Source organism: Orussus abietinus, unplaced genomic scaffold (genome assembly GCF_000612105.2).
Source record: "Orussus abietinus isolate OABI.00-Male unplaced genomic scaffold, Oabi_2.0 scaffold255, whole genome shotgun sequence".
Lineage (NCBI taxonomy): Eukaryota > Metazoa > Arthropoda > Insecta > Hymenoptera > Orussidae > Orussus > Orussus abietinus.
This window is the reverse complement of record NW_019394420.1, coordinates 24,928-37,791: the sequence shown is the minus strand read 5'-3', so window position 1 is coordinate 37,791 and position 12,864 is coordinate 24,928. Positions and strand designations below refer to the sequence as shown.

The 12,864-nt window shown below is 41.8% G+C and overlaps 1 protein-coding gene across 4 annotated transcripts in view; it reads left to right on the top strand.

The window, feature by feature from the left end:
* Positions 1–12,712, top strand: part of LOC105700187 — a 103,934-nt gene extending 91,222 nt beyond the window's left edge. For 3 of the 4 annotated variants that reach the window (XM_023432252.1, XM_023432250.1, XM_023432253.1), the window contains 10 exons: positions 2,486–2,664; positions 3,010–3,226; positions 3,331–3,581; positions 4,267–4,490; positions 5,447–5,603; positions 5,713–5,990; positions 6,519–6,650; positions 8,916–9,143; positions 9,851–10,060; positions 11,353–12,712. In XM_023432252.1, coding sequence (XP_023288020.1) covers positions 2,486–2,664; positions 3,010–3,226; positions 3,331–3,581; positions 4,267–4,490; positions 5,447–5,603; positions 5,713–5,990; positions 6,519–6,650; positions 8,916–9,143; positions 9,851–10,060; positions 11,353–12,165 — 2,689 coding nt within the window. In that variant the 3' untranslated portion in view covers positions 12,166–12,712. The remainder of the gene's footprint in view (positions 1–2,485; positions 2,665–3,009; positions 3,227–3,330; positions 3,582–4,266; positions 4,491–5,446; positions 5,604–5,712; positions 5,991–6,518; positions 6,651–8,915; positions 9,144–9,850; positions 10,061–11,352) is intronic. The other variant, XM_023432251.1, reaches the window with a different exon arrangement.
* Positions 12,713–12,864: the final 152 nt, after the last annotated feature.

Genomic DNA, 12,864 nt, shown 5'->3' with positions numbered 1-12,864 from the left:
AGAGAGACAAGTATAATATGAATAACGGCTTGTGCTTCTTAGGCGATTGACCAAAGTCCATTGCCGACCGCGATAATTCGCAAAAGCGTAATTATGTATGATTGCTGGACGTTAAATTCGACTAAAAGTGGCAGCGCGAAGGTTGCCCTCGGCAACGTAATTACAATTTCTTGGTCCCTTTAACTTTTGTGGAATTATTTCTTATTTATGTGCCGTTGGTTATTGACGTTTTACAATTTTTTCTGAATACCCTCGACAAGGAACGTTTGGTAACATAGTTGTGTAGGGGAACATAGATTGATTTAAAGTGGCTGAAAAGTTTGTTCATGAATTATCCTCGACTTTAGTCACGGTATTTGTTGTACAAATCTTTGATAGGTACTACATGCAATCTGAAATAAAATTTAAAAGTTTGTGAAACCGCGGATGGATGATCAATGCTTCCAGGATGAGAAAAAGAGGACTGCATGCGTAACGATAAATAGTAGCGATTTGCAATCTGTTAGGTTAAATCTAGTTCTTTTATAATGTCCGTCGTGCACGCGTCAGTTAAATCTGTATCGGTCGGTTTGCACATACTTAACTTAATAACTTATTGTTACTTCCTTGATAGCCACCTTGGTTATCACGGTGAACATTTTTGGTCCGCATCGAGCTTGAGTCAGGTGATGTGCGATTTGTCATATCTTAAATTGACTCGGTAGATTAATGGGATTATTTGCATAAAATAAAACTTCAACGATCCTCTAATCGTAAGTGTTAATTACATAAGTCAGGACGCATCTTAACCTGAAATAATGTAGAGAAGAACTTGAGAAAATCTGGTTTCAATGATTGCACCCTGATTGCAATAAGTCTGTACAGCTCTTATAAACCTTCCACGGACCAACGATTACTTTAATCAACGATGTTCAACAATTGCTTTTAAGGTTAATAATGATTTCCAGTCGAGGATTTACCCTGTTAAGGTGTTAATCGGTGCGACGAGTTGACCATGAATTTGAGAAAAAACAATTCTGTATGACCTATATCGCTGTAAGTAACGCATATAGTGGTAGACAGATTGGCAGATAAATAGTAATTGCTCCTTTTTGCAACAATGTCATAAGAGGTAGATACGAGGTCTCATATATTTCTAATTCCACTCAATAAATTGATTATGCTCGATATTGGCACTTAATAAAATAAAATGAAATGAAATGAAATGAAATGAAATGAAATGAAATGAAATGAAATGAAATGAAATGAAATGAAATGAAATGAAATGAAAATGAATAAAATAAAATAAAATAAATTAACTAGAGGGTGACTCGACTTATCGCGACATAACTCCTTCTGCCCTGTCATCAGACTGTAAACTATACAATCGATATATACACGTATTCTGCCAAACCAAAATCAACTAAGCAATGTTTCTTTAGACCCTGAACTTTGTTAACAACGTTCAATCGTAAATGTGCCTTAATTATGCGTAAATAATACAAAGACCATGTATATACTTTCTGCCAAATCCAGATTAACTAAATCATGCTTCCTTAGACGGTGAACTTTGTTAAGAACTTTCGACCGTGAACTTGGTTTAATTAAGCGTCGGTCATCAGTCGGCGAAAGGGGAGCCACGTGTGGCCTAATTCGTCGTACCTCGAAAGGTTGATTGGGCGCGGTAAATCCGCCGATAAGCGGCACTGCGGAGGGCCCTCTTCTGCATAGGGATAACGTCACCGGTTGGCGGGTGTAGCCTCCGTTTGAAATTCAATCCGATAAGATTAACGACGTGCACGCTTCCCTCGCGGTGTGCATCGGTATTGTCCGTTTTGTTTGCGACGCGGTTCCGCATGCAACATCAGAACTCGAGGTTGCGGGGTATTTATCCGGCGGATTTCTGTCATTGCATTTGCATTCTAACGGAACGAGGCGCGACACGGAAATAGCCCGGACGTTCATAAAGGCTGGAAAATGATCCGCTGTCATTCGCAAAGATGACAACGGTCATCGGAGAATGACTCGTGAAGAAGTCGGTTATTCGGGCGGTACCGTACGAACAATGTATCCGATTGCATAATGAAGAGTCTGTTGTAAAAAATGGTTTCACTCGGTGTACGTAGATCCGTGTCCCGTGCTTCGTTCATTTTCAAATCCAAACAATTGTTTAAAGACGGTATAGCGGTAGACGCTGGAATGGAATCTCGTCTGCAGATTTGTCGTGCGTACTTCGGTAGAGATTCTGCTGGGAAAAAGACGGTTCCAATCATGTAGATTTATGCATGATGTTTTGTTGAAACTTTTGGCTTTCTAGCTGAAGTTGGCTTTCATAACAAATATTGCAACCGAATCTCACGAGCAACTTTGTTGCACTTTATAAACGTCGAAGGTAGACTGTATTGAAAATCTTTACTACTATTCTATTTTTAATCCGTGAACGTATACTTCTGTTTCTCGGGCGCCCGTGAATTGGAAGATAATGTGGCATGTTTTTTCGTTACAGAGTATGCGAGAGGCAAAGAGATGCAGAAAGAGACGACGACGTGGGCGAAGATGACGACGAAGATGGGAATCCTTTGGGAAAATGGCCGCACGCCCTCAGCCCGGCCCTGGCTTGCCTTGGGTGCACCTTGGGTCTCTTCAACATCAGTAGATTCTCGATACTTAGTATTCAATTCGGAGGTAACGTATCTGCACATTTTCAAAGTATTTACAGTACCCTAAACTCTCTTGTAACACGATTAAGGTGCAGTGAACCCCCCTCGAATCAGTCGATTCAAATAAGACACATATTTTAAGGGTTTCGGACAGAACTGTCTGAAACTTTGACACACGATTCGTGAGAAATTTAATAGACATCGGTAAAAAAGGTTCTTCTAAGTGTCCACTTTACCGTCGTTTATATTTATATTGACAGCTGTGAGGAATTAACTCGCCATAGATTGCGTTTTCGGTGATCGAAATCCCTGATTAAAGGGTTCATAAATATGATCGGATTGACCGAATACGAAACTTTATATTTTCCAGTGAATTTTATCGTGCAGTTTCTGATACTTTCCTTCGTCCTGGGAATTCCTCTCTTGACGTTGCAAGTATGTCTTGGACAAAGACTAGCTGCTGGAGCGGTAGACATGTGGAAGATTTCGCCCCTCTTCCAAGGTGTTGGGATAGCATTGCTGATCGCCCAGGCCTTCATTGGAATCTACAGTGTCGTAGGAGTATCGTGGATGTTTGTCTACTTCAGGTTCGTTAACTCTTCCAGTGCCTGTAAAGTTATCGGAGCCATCACTTTGAACCAGAAATTAAAAAAAGAAGTAACAACGAAACGTGTCAATGGCTTTTGTACAGGGACTCCTTCATCACGAAGCAAGATAGGTACAGATGGGCGGAGCCGTTTCTTCTCTATAGAGAAGACACAAAGCCCACTTACAACAGTACTTCGTACAAATTGCATGAAACCGTGCCGGACTATTTCAGCGGTGCAGTTTTGCAAAGGCATCATCTGAACGAACCCGATCCCGGCGTGGTGACATTGAAGTTTCAAGTCGCATTTAACCTGGCCGTTGTGTGGATGATAGTGTTCGTTTCCCTTAGCAAAGGTAAGGATCAAGAAATTGATATTGAATTTTACGCGTGCAATATTGAAGCGAAATTTCTCACGGCATGGTACTTGTAAAGTTGCGAGTTATGAAAGGGGCCCGATTCGAAAAGTGAAACGCTTTCTTCTATTCTTACAGTTCGTTACTATTTATGTTCATCTTTGCGTGTCAGTGTTGAGACAATTTGCGTAAATGTTTCCGTTAGGGGATATTCATTCGGAAAATCCTGGATTTTAATGTTCGAAATCCCTGAAAATTGTTGGAAATCACCAAAATATTGCCACAATTTCAAGTCCTACTATCGCTTGTTACCAAATTACGTTGTTGTTTATCATATGAAATCAAAGGCAATCGATTCTCAAAGACGGAAATCGTTGTCACCGATTTCCGAGTGAATAGCCCCCCGAATAGTCCGTTACTCTCTCGGTTAACCCTTTAGCTACTAAATCCGTCCGACATATGGATTCCGTCCTCAAAGGGTTAATTAATGACATGTAACGTGAAATGAAAATAACGCAAATAAAAAATAAAAGTGGCCGTGCTCGAGACAACTGGTATCGAGAGGTTCTTGAGAGAATAATTTAGAATATTTAACAACGTTTAATACTTCTCTTTAACTTAGGAGTCCACGTCTAACCCGCGTGGCGGCCACGTTCAGATGTTTTATGTCGTTTCATTGTTGCAGGCTTACGGTCTTACGGCAAGGTAGTTTACGTGTTCACGTTGGTCCCCGTCTTCGGTACCTTGATCCTGTGCACAAAGTTACTAGGACTCACTCCGGCCGGTTCTATTCATCAGCTTTTTCCTGCCACGGTTTGGAACGAGTTTTTCGTGAATGGCAGGTCGTGGCTGGCCGCTTCTTCCGAAGTCTTCCTGACTTGGGGACTGCTTGGCGCTGCCGCGATGCAGGTAACCCGACAAATTACTCGTTATTGACGATAAATCGATCCAAGTACGAGTATCTTTCATTTCGATGTCAAGTACGGGGAGACTAGTTGGGTCAGGGGCAAGTAGTGACATTTACATTTCTAGGCGACTCGTGGATTGCAACGCTATAAATCGCGGCTGTTCGGATCCATTATCTCAAAGCAAAGTGGAAGCATTGCGTGACTTTTTTAGTTACAGTGCTTTTTGTATTCTTCACGTTGAAAAGTAAAATCAGACGAGTCTGCTCGAAACGGGTCTACTAACGGGGAAATTAAGGTGTCTAAATTTGTACAGCATCTTTAGAAAATGTTATGTTGTAGCCAAAATGTGATCTGACTTGATTTTTTCAACACAATTTATGCCAAGGTGGAGCGAAATCCTCCTCAACCCCCTGAATTTCGAATAGAGGTCCATTTACCCACGTCCATCCGACCCCGGTTGGTACATTGTCGGACATGCATACATTCGCCTTTAACATTGGTGGTATCACATCCCTATGGGAGGCATTCGTGTTCATCTCTGTACAAATTAGAGCCGAATCGAAGACGGATCGGACGTGGGCAAATGGACCTAAAGACGCCTTTTTTAAGATAATTGCTCCGAACGATCTGAAATTTAAGCATATGATACGCGAAAACCTAAGGAATATCCTGACTTTTAAAATTTGGATTTAAAAAGAAAAATCATTTTGACTTAGCCTAGACCAGAGCCAAAATGGCGTTGTGTTTTCATATTCCCATTAACATACAATGAAGATTCTGACGTTAGAAACGAAAGTCTCGGGACCGTCGAACAATTTGGAAGATTCTCTTTTTTATGCAAGTGATACGTAAAAGTACCGGCTCATCTCTACTCGTTATTCGGGGGAATTTCATAAGTCTATATGACGACCCACTCTACGGGGTATTTATCCGACTCGTTTCTCTATGTGCTCGCAGATAGCTGCCCACAACAAACACAAGCACCTGCTGCAACGCGATACGAGTCTCGTGGTTGTGCTAACACTGGTCGTTCTTTTGCTCGCTGCCTTCTTGGCGAATACCTGCGTCCAGATCCTCAGGCACCATGGATACGTTTACACGACCAGCTCCTTTGGTGAGCGTCCGATCTGCAAGGCTCTCTGGATCTTTATTGCCGCATAAAATATTCGCCCGAGTCGCGCCATCTTGCGTGCCTTTAACAGGTTCAAAATGGTTTGTTTCAGAGAGAATATCAGGGTATACGTTTATGCGCCGAGTTAGTCAACCAGTACCACCGGGATACAATACCCCGGAAAGATTCGTATCTCACACGTCGTTCATTGTTGGGCAGCGCGTGATCAGACCTGGTTCTGATCTCGGTATGGAATCTGGCTACCAAGTGTTGAGACTGTCCACGGAATTGCTCCCGGCTACTCTGGCATTGTTGGGCACCGAACAAGTGTCACCCTTTTGGGCAGTACTGTTTTACTTCATCCTCATCTTATTTGGGATCGCGCAACAGGTAAGTGAAATATCGAACGCTTACCCCGATGGCCATTCAAATTGCGACACTAGGAATTAAAAGTAAGATATTAATGATATTTATGGATTTCATTGCTACCGGTGAATGCGTTCTATCGAATGTCTTGTATTTCTTGTTAAATGTACTTGAAATTTAGACAATGGATTATTTTGACGTAATGAACCGTTTTTTTTTAACAGAATTTGGTATATTTATCCTTAATATTTTTAGAAGTTGCAATTTTAATGATCACCGATGTAAGACATCCTGACGTTATCTGTCCATTGATGTGTATAGTATGGATACGAGAAGCCATGAAATCCTAAGAGGCGATTTGATCGTGGTTTTAACATTGGATTCCACTATAATTAAGGAGGCCTCATTTATTTTTTCTTTTTAATTTGTTTTAAACATTGGTGGTCGCGTTTTCTTAGCTGATGACATTGCCACCAACTTAGATATGTTAAATGAAAATAGCGTAAACAAGTTCTTCTATATTTTCTCTTATTCTTTACAAATAAATTTCAGCTGGCAATATGGCACTGTGTAATAACTGGTATCATGGCTATCAATACCAAAATGATGAAGCTTTGGGAGACTACGATTACGTTCTTCAGCTGTGCTTGCGCGTACATCTTAGGACTTCCCATGGCTACCGAGGTAAGGATTCAATCGACATTAAATTCACAGATTGCACAGGGTGGCCCCTCTAAGGTCAATTACGGCATCAAAAACCATAAATCCAGGGGATTTCTGGAGTTTCACTTCGATTTCTGTATAATTCTTGTACTGAAACGGCATATGGAGTATGCCATGTAATACAATACCCCATATACTTCGATATAGCTGCCATTATAAATACGAACGTCGGCAACGTAGATATTTAGTAGAATCTCTTTTACCGATGTCGATTAAATTTCTCGACTTATTTCACTTCACCTTAATACCAAATCCGCGAGGTTAAAAAGTAATATTAAAAACCGGCCCTGCGTGGTCCTCGTTGTACCTACATTTACGATGAGTAAAAAAACACGTAGACGGTGATACGTTCACCTCTTATCTGCCTTGCTTGCTTAGATTAGTATTATCGGGTAGAATCGGTTGTATATATGTAGCAAGCGAGGTATCTGGGTGGCGTCAGTTTTCCACGTGATTCCGGTACGGTCACTCTACAATGAGTAATTACGGTAGCATTCGCAAAACGGCCGTGTGTTACTTTTGCAACGAACTCTTCGACGAGAAGCATTTGGGCGAACATACGACGCAATGCGGTGCCGTTTTGGAAGAATGCGGGAACAATTGCGGCGTCTATGTGCCAAGATACAACATGGAGAGGCACAGGAAGCAGTGCTTACGAAACAAACTGGAGAACAGGTACCAGTCAATGGGAAGTGACGTTCATTCGTTGCACGACTCAGCGTGGAGGGAAAAAATAGAGTCGATATTGTATCTGCTGCGAGCCGCCATAAACGACGAGGAAAGCGAACGGCAGAGCTTAAAAGAAACACTTGCTACCAAGTACAAGTACTTGGACCTGAAGCAACAGTCGTTCGAATTATCGAGACTCAATATTTTGGAAGAGTTGAAGGAAATCGGGCGTCTTACGGACGGCGTCAAGCACCGACTGTGCAATGTCGAGAAAGCTTACAACAATTTGGAGCGACTAACAGGACTGAATTTGACCCAACTCGAGGAACAAGGCGAGAAACTCCGCAAACACCTCGTCGAGGGTCACGATCATCGGGAGAGGATCTACGAACGCTTCTCTCAGGAACTGAAGGATATCAAGACGTTCCTGGCAAGGGATAGCATCGTCGTCAGCAGGGTCTGGCAGGAGCAACTGAGGGAAATTCACGATATAAAGTTGGAGTTGGAAATGCGGTGCAAGAGCGCCAACGAACTGATGGAGAGGCAGGATAGCTTGAATGAGAAAATCGATTGCCTTTTCGATCAAATGCGGAGTCACTCCGAAAGTGTCGAAACTGTGGCCGCGGACTTGAAGATGCTTAAGTTTCAGATGAAGGAGAACATTAAGTACGTGGAGGACATAGTCGAGGAGAGTATCGATCGTTGTGCACCTGCGAACATGGAATTCCAGGGTAGAAGAGACCACTCCGAATTCGTTTCAACTAATGGCCGCCTTTTGTGGAGAATAGACCGACATAAACAGAAGATGGCCCAAGCCCGGGAAAACGACCAGGTCTTTTCCAGCTCGATCTTTTATAACAAGGAATACGGCTACGCGTTGCAGATGGAATTATATTTGAACGGCAGAGGGAAATGGAAAGACAGACACGTTATCGGGTGCTTGCGCATTGTCGATGGCAAGTGGGATCCATTGTTGGAGTGGCCCTGCGTGCTGAGCGCGGACGTGATCTTGAAAGATCAGGACAATCCTGCGAACGATGTGAAGAAAACCGTGAAAGCAAGAAAGGAAGAGTGCAGGGGTGATTCCGTAAAGCCCGATAAGGAGTCGGGGATGTACATGTTCATCCCTCACACGACTTTGACCAGACATTCTGGCTATACAAAAGACAACGTCCTGTTCCTAGACATTCATGTGAAAGACCAGTGATTCCAAAAATCAGTCGAATGCTACTTTTATATTTTCAAAACTTAGGGCATTTTTCTCAAAGCTAATCAAATTTCTCGGCAAGGCCAATAAAATCTGTTTCCTTCAAATGCAACAGTCGCGATAAAATATTTACCAGAAGGGAGGTATATAAAATTGGCGGGATGAAACGTTTACGATCATTACGCCCAAGTAATTATAAAATCCGAAGCAGAGAAACAACGGTAATCATTGACATTTAATCGAATGTTGTATTAAAAGTGCAATGAATTCCTAATTTCTTTTGCCGTAATGAAGTAGGGATATATTGTTGTTTAATTTATCACGAGTTGATGTATATTCTTTGTTCGCAGCTGGGAATATATGTTGTTTACTATCTTGACTATACCATCGGCGGGTCCTGGTGGATAATGGTTCTTTACGTGGTCCAAGTTGGAGCAGTATTTGCATTTCGAGGGCGACCTTTCACCGGCGACGAGGTGGTGGCCGAATTATTTCCGCCGACCGGAGGATGCTTGAGACACTGGGCTGGACCTCTCTTGTCCTTCACTTGGAACGTTATTGCTCCCGTTCTACTCATGGTATGACTGCACCGTTAATTTCTAAAACTGCCCCTGAGAACAGATTTCTATTAGAAAATAGATTGCCAACAAAGGAATTAAACCTGTATCTTACAAAATATCCTTCATACCATATAACCGTTTATTTAATTGCGGGTGTCACTTATCCGATGTCTACATATCTGCGATTCTTTGCGAGGAAAAAGTGATTTGTTTGAAAACAGATATTTTATAGTGTAACAGCATTGTTACTAGAATGTTATTTCATTTATTCGCGTAAGTATTTGCTTATTGTTTCGTATGGTTACAGGACCCAGCGTTCTTTGTGCCGTATTTTCCCGCACAAGTTTCTACTATGGATTGATATTACACTTTTCCCTTTGACCATATTTTGTTCTTTTGTTATGCCAAACTGAATGCAATTGATAGCGCAGTTTTTTTGCCCCGCAGATTTCTATTGTGTTTTGGTCGTACATAATGGTTCACCGGATATCCGGGACCCGATCCTCGACTTCACGCGGACTTTTTCCTCAACATTCCAAAGTCGTATACGAAACTGTCAATTTCGCACACGAAAGTTGATCGTATGAACTCGAGAATAATTGAACCCTGATCGAACGCAGTTTGCCATTGCTAACGACCTGTGTTAGCAATCTACTTCCTTATTAGAAATCTGTAGTTAGTAAGTAATTGATGTTGAAATAATTGTATAATATTCCACGTTACAGATCCTCAGCATCACAGTTTTCAAAAGCGCTGGTTTCCGAGAGCTCTACACGTACCGCAGAACAAATAGAGATTATTGGGCCGTATGGGCGAGGCAACTGGGGGCAGCGATTCAGCTAATACCCATCTTAGTCATTCCAGCAGTAGGAATAATACAAACTTGCCGCTACTTGAACAGTGGTCCACCAGATATATTCGATGTAAGGGTCCGAGTGAGTTTCTTGCACCTGTAGATGTTTCGTTCGATCTACTACTGCTCCTAAATGCACGTAACGTTTAGTCGGTTGAAATTGAACACCGTGACTAACAACTGCAAGTTCGCTTTTCATCCTATGTTCTTGTATTATTTTTTAAAAGAATCGATGTTCTAGACCAGGGTATGCTAATTCGGCATCTAGTGAGTCAATTTTGATTCTAGTGTACTATGTAAAACATGTGGTTTCCTCTGTAGCAACAAATGGCTCGGCGTAATTTTGAATATGTGCAATATTGTCAATTAATAGTCAACATTGAATCAATATATTAATCTAAAATATTAAATTCAATAAATGCTATCATATAGGACAAATGTGATTAGGCACGCAGTATTTTGTCATGATACGTATGTCTGCAATGTTAGATGTACGTATTTATGGATATTACCATGCAATATTTTGTCGATAAATAAAAAAAAAAGTACATTTCAGTATTTGGGCAATACATGCATAATAGCCGCTGTATGAACTATAGTTTACCAATATTGCGCCAACATTACTTGCTGCATGGGTTATATCAAAAAATATTTTCATGATTTCTAATACTCTAATTGACTGCTGAGTGCGACATCTGTGTATTTAGTGCCAACTAAATTTTCTCTCCGAGACCTTGTGTTACAATCGTTTTAAAATAGAAGCTTATAAGATACTTTCTTTGCCTTTATCACGTTCAAATGCAAAATGTCTTGTTTACTAGAGTGTTTTACATTGTTTTGCGATTATTCCGTCCCTTTTGTTTCTAATATCAGGGCGTTTCAGAATTGAACATTGATCAAAATAGAAGAGTACTATGCCGTTTTAAGTCTGGTCTTGACTCAGTAAAAAATATTGTTGAAATCCAAATTTTGAAAGTGTTAAGATATTCCTTAGATGCTTATGAGTCATGTGCTAACATTGCAGCCAGTTTGGTGACATCCCTCTTTATTTAAAAAAAAAAGTCCTATTCGAATTAACTGGCTCGTGGCGGGTTTCATTTCACCTAAAATCTGTAGAAGTCGACATGCATACCCTGGTGGCGATAATAGACGTAGGGTTGGTGATAACCATTCGATAAGGGTAGTATTAATCTAACACACTTTCCTTTGTTGTGCAAACCGTAGAACGATGAAGCGGACGTTAACATAAGTCACTGCGAACAGTGCAACGGCGTAAGTGAAAGGGTAAAATAAGCTAATGCATGCGTCCGCATCAGCGCCGTTTCCTCGAGCCAAGATGTAAACGTAAACACGAATTTGAATTTCGGATTTCAGAGAATTCAGCTGCTCTACCGGCCTTTCCTGGAGTCAACCGACCCACGGGATGCACAAACTCAAAGTCCGGGGGACACGACGACGAATATCAATGGAAATGGGATTTTGCCATCCACGACCGACGTGCCCTTCGAAGACCCCCCGCCTAAGTATACCCCACCACCCAGTTACACCACCGCGACCGGAGCCAGAATCGCGAAGATGCTGCGACAGAGCTTTAGGAGAAGTGTCCGAAGAATAGCAAACGTATTGGGCGAGACCAGTGCCCCGAGAACGAGGCCTGCCCTCCAACCTCCGCCTCCGGATTACGCCACGGTCTTGGTGGAGATGACTCAGGGGGTACCATCGCGAGACTCCTCGATGATCAACCCGGAACCCAGGCCCGACGTTACGGATACCAGGAACGTTCGAGCGGATGTGGCAGGAAGACATCGGCCCAACACCATTGACAGGATGTCTAGGATTAGCATTATAGATAGGAGCGCCATGGAGCGCACTCACGCGACTTTGGATAGAAATAGGAGACCTTACACGAACTCTGGTAGTTCCAACTTGACGGCGGCTGACGTAGCCAATTTGTTGCGAAGCAGTATCCGGCGAGGAACCGCGAGAACGCAGCAGACGTTACGCAGAAGCTTCGGTCATGACGAGTCAACCACGGCAGCTTCCGTCGAGAATCTAGTTGAGGCTGCTGCGCCGATCGGCCAAGACTCCTTGGTCTTTCCAAAGGATGTGTCTCTAGTCCCCGGGCAGGATGATAAAGACGATAAGAAGACTGTAGAGGAAATGGATAATTCCGTTTCTGTGATATAGACTGGCTCCAGAACGCGACCGATGTGATTCTAAGTCGATGACTCTTCGGGCTTATCGTGGCACGGTGTACAGGGTCTTTCGTTTAAGTTGGCGCGACAAAGTGTCTCAAAAATTGTGAGCTTTGGAAGGAGAATGATGATGGTTACTTTCAATTTGGCGGGGGGTTTCAAGATCGTTTCAAGGTCCGCTTTAGGTTTTTGGATAAGAGCATTTGCTTTTTATGACACAATAATTATCTACGTTAAAAAGCATGACACTTTTCTGACAAGTTTCTTTTGCGTTTCACTTAATGTTTTTGAGACATGTTAAAGTTTGAGCAAATCTGGTATTGAAAACACTGAATGAAGATTGCGATTACAAAGACTTCCTATTTTAACAAATGTTTAAAACGATAATACCCAATGTCAATATAAACTAGACGTTTAGTGGGTAATTACGTTATTATTGTCATTTACCTTTTGCGTTCTGTTACTTGGTGAATCGTATTGAATGTAAACCCTCTCACGTCATAGAAACAAAAAAGAAAATTATTGCTATTTCAACAAAATTGTATTTTTATTAAAAAAGAAAAAAGAAAACTAAAGTAGACCTCCAAAACTCCTCCAAATTGAAGGTAGCTATCGCCAACATTTTCCTCTCTCGAAAGCCTAACAATTTGAATTAGAACTTCTTTCTACTAAAATACATGATTCTCAAGTT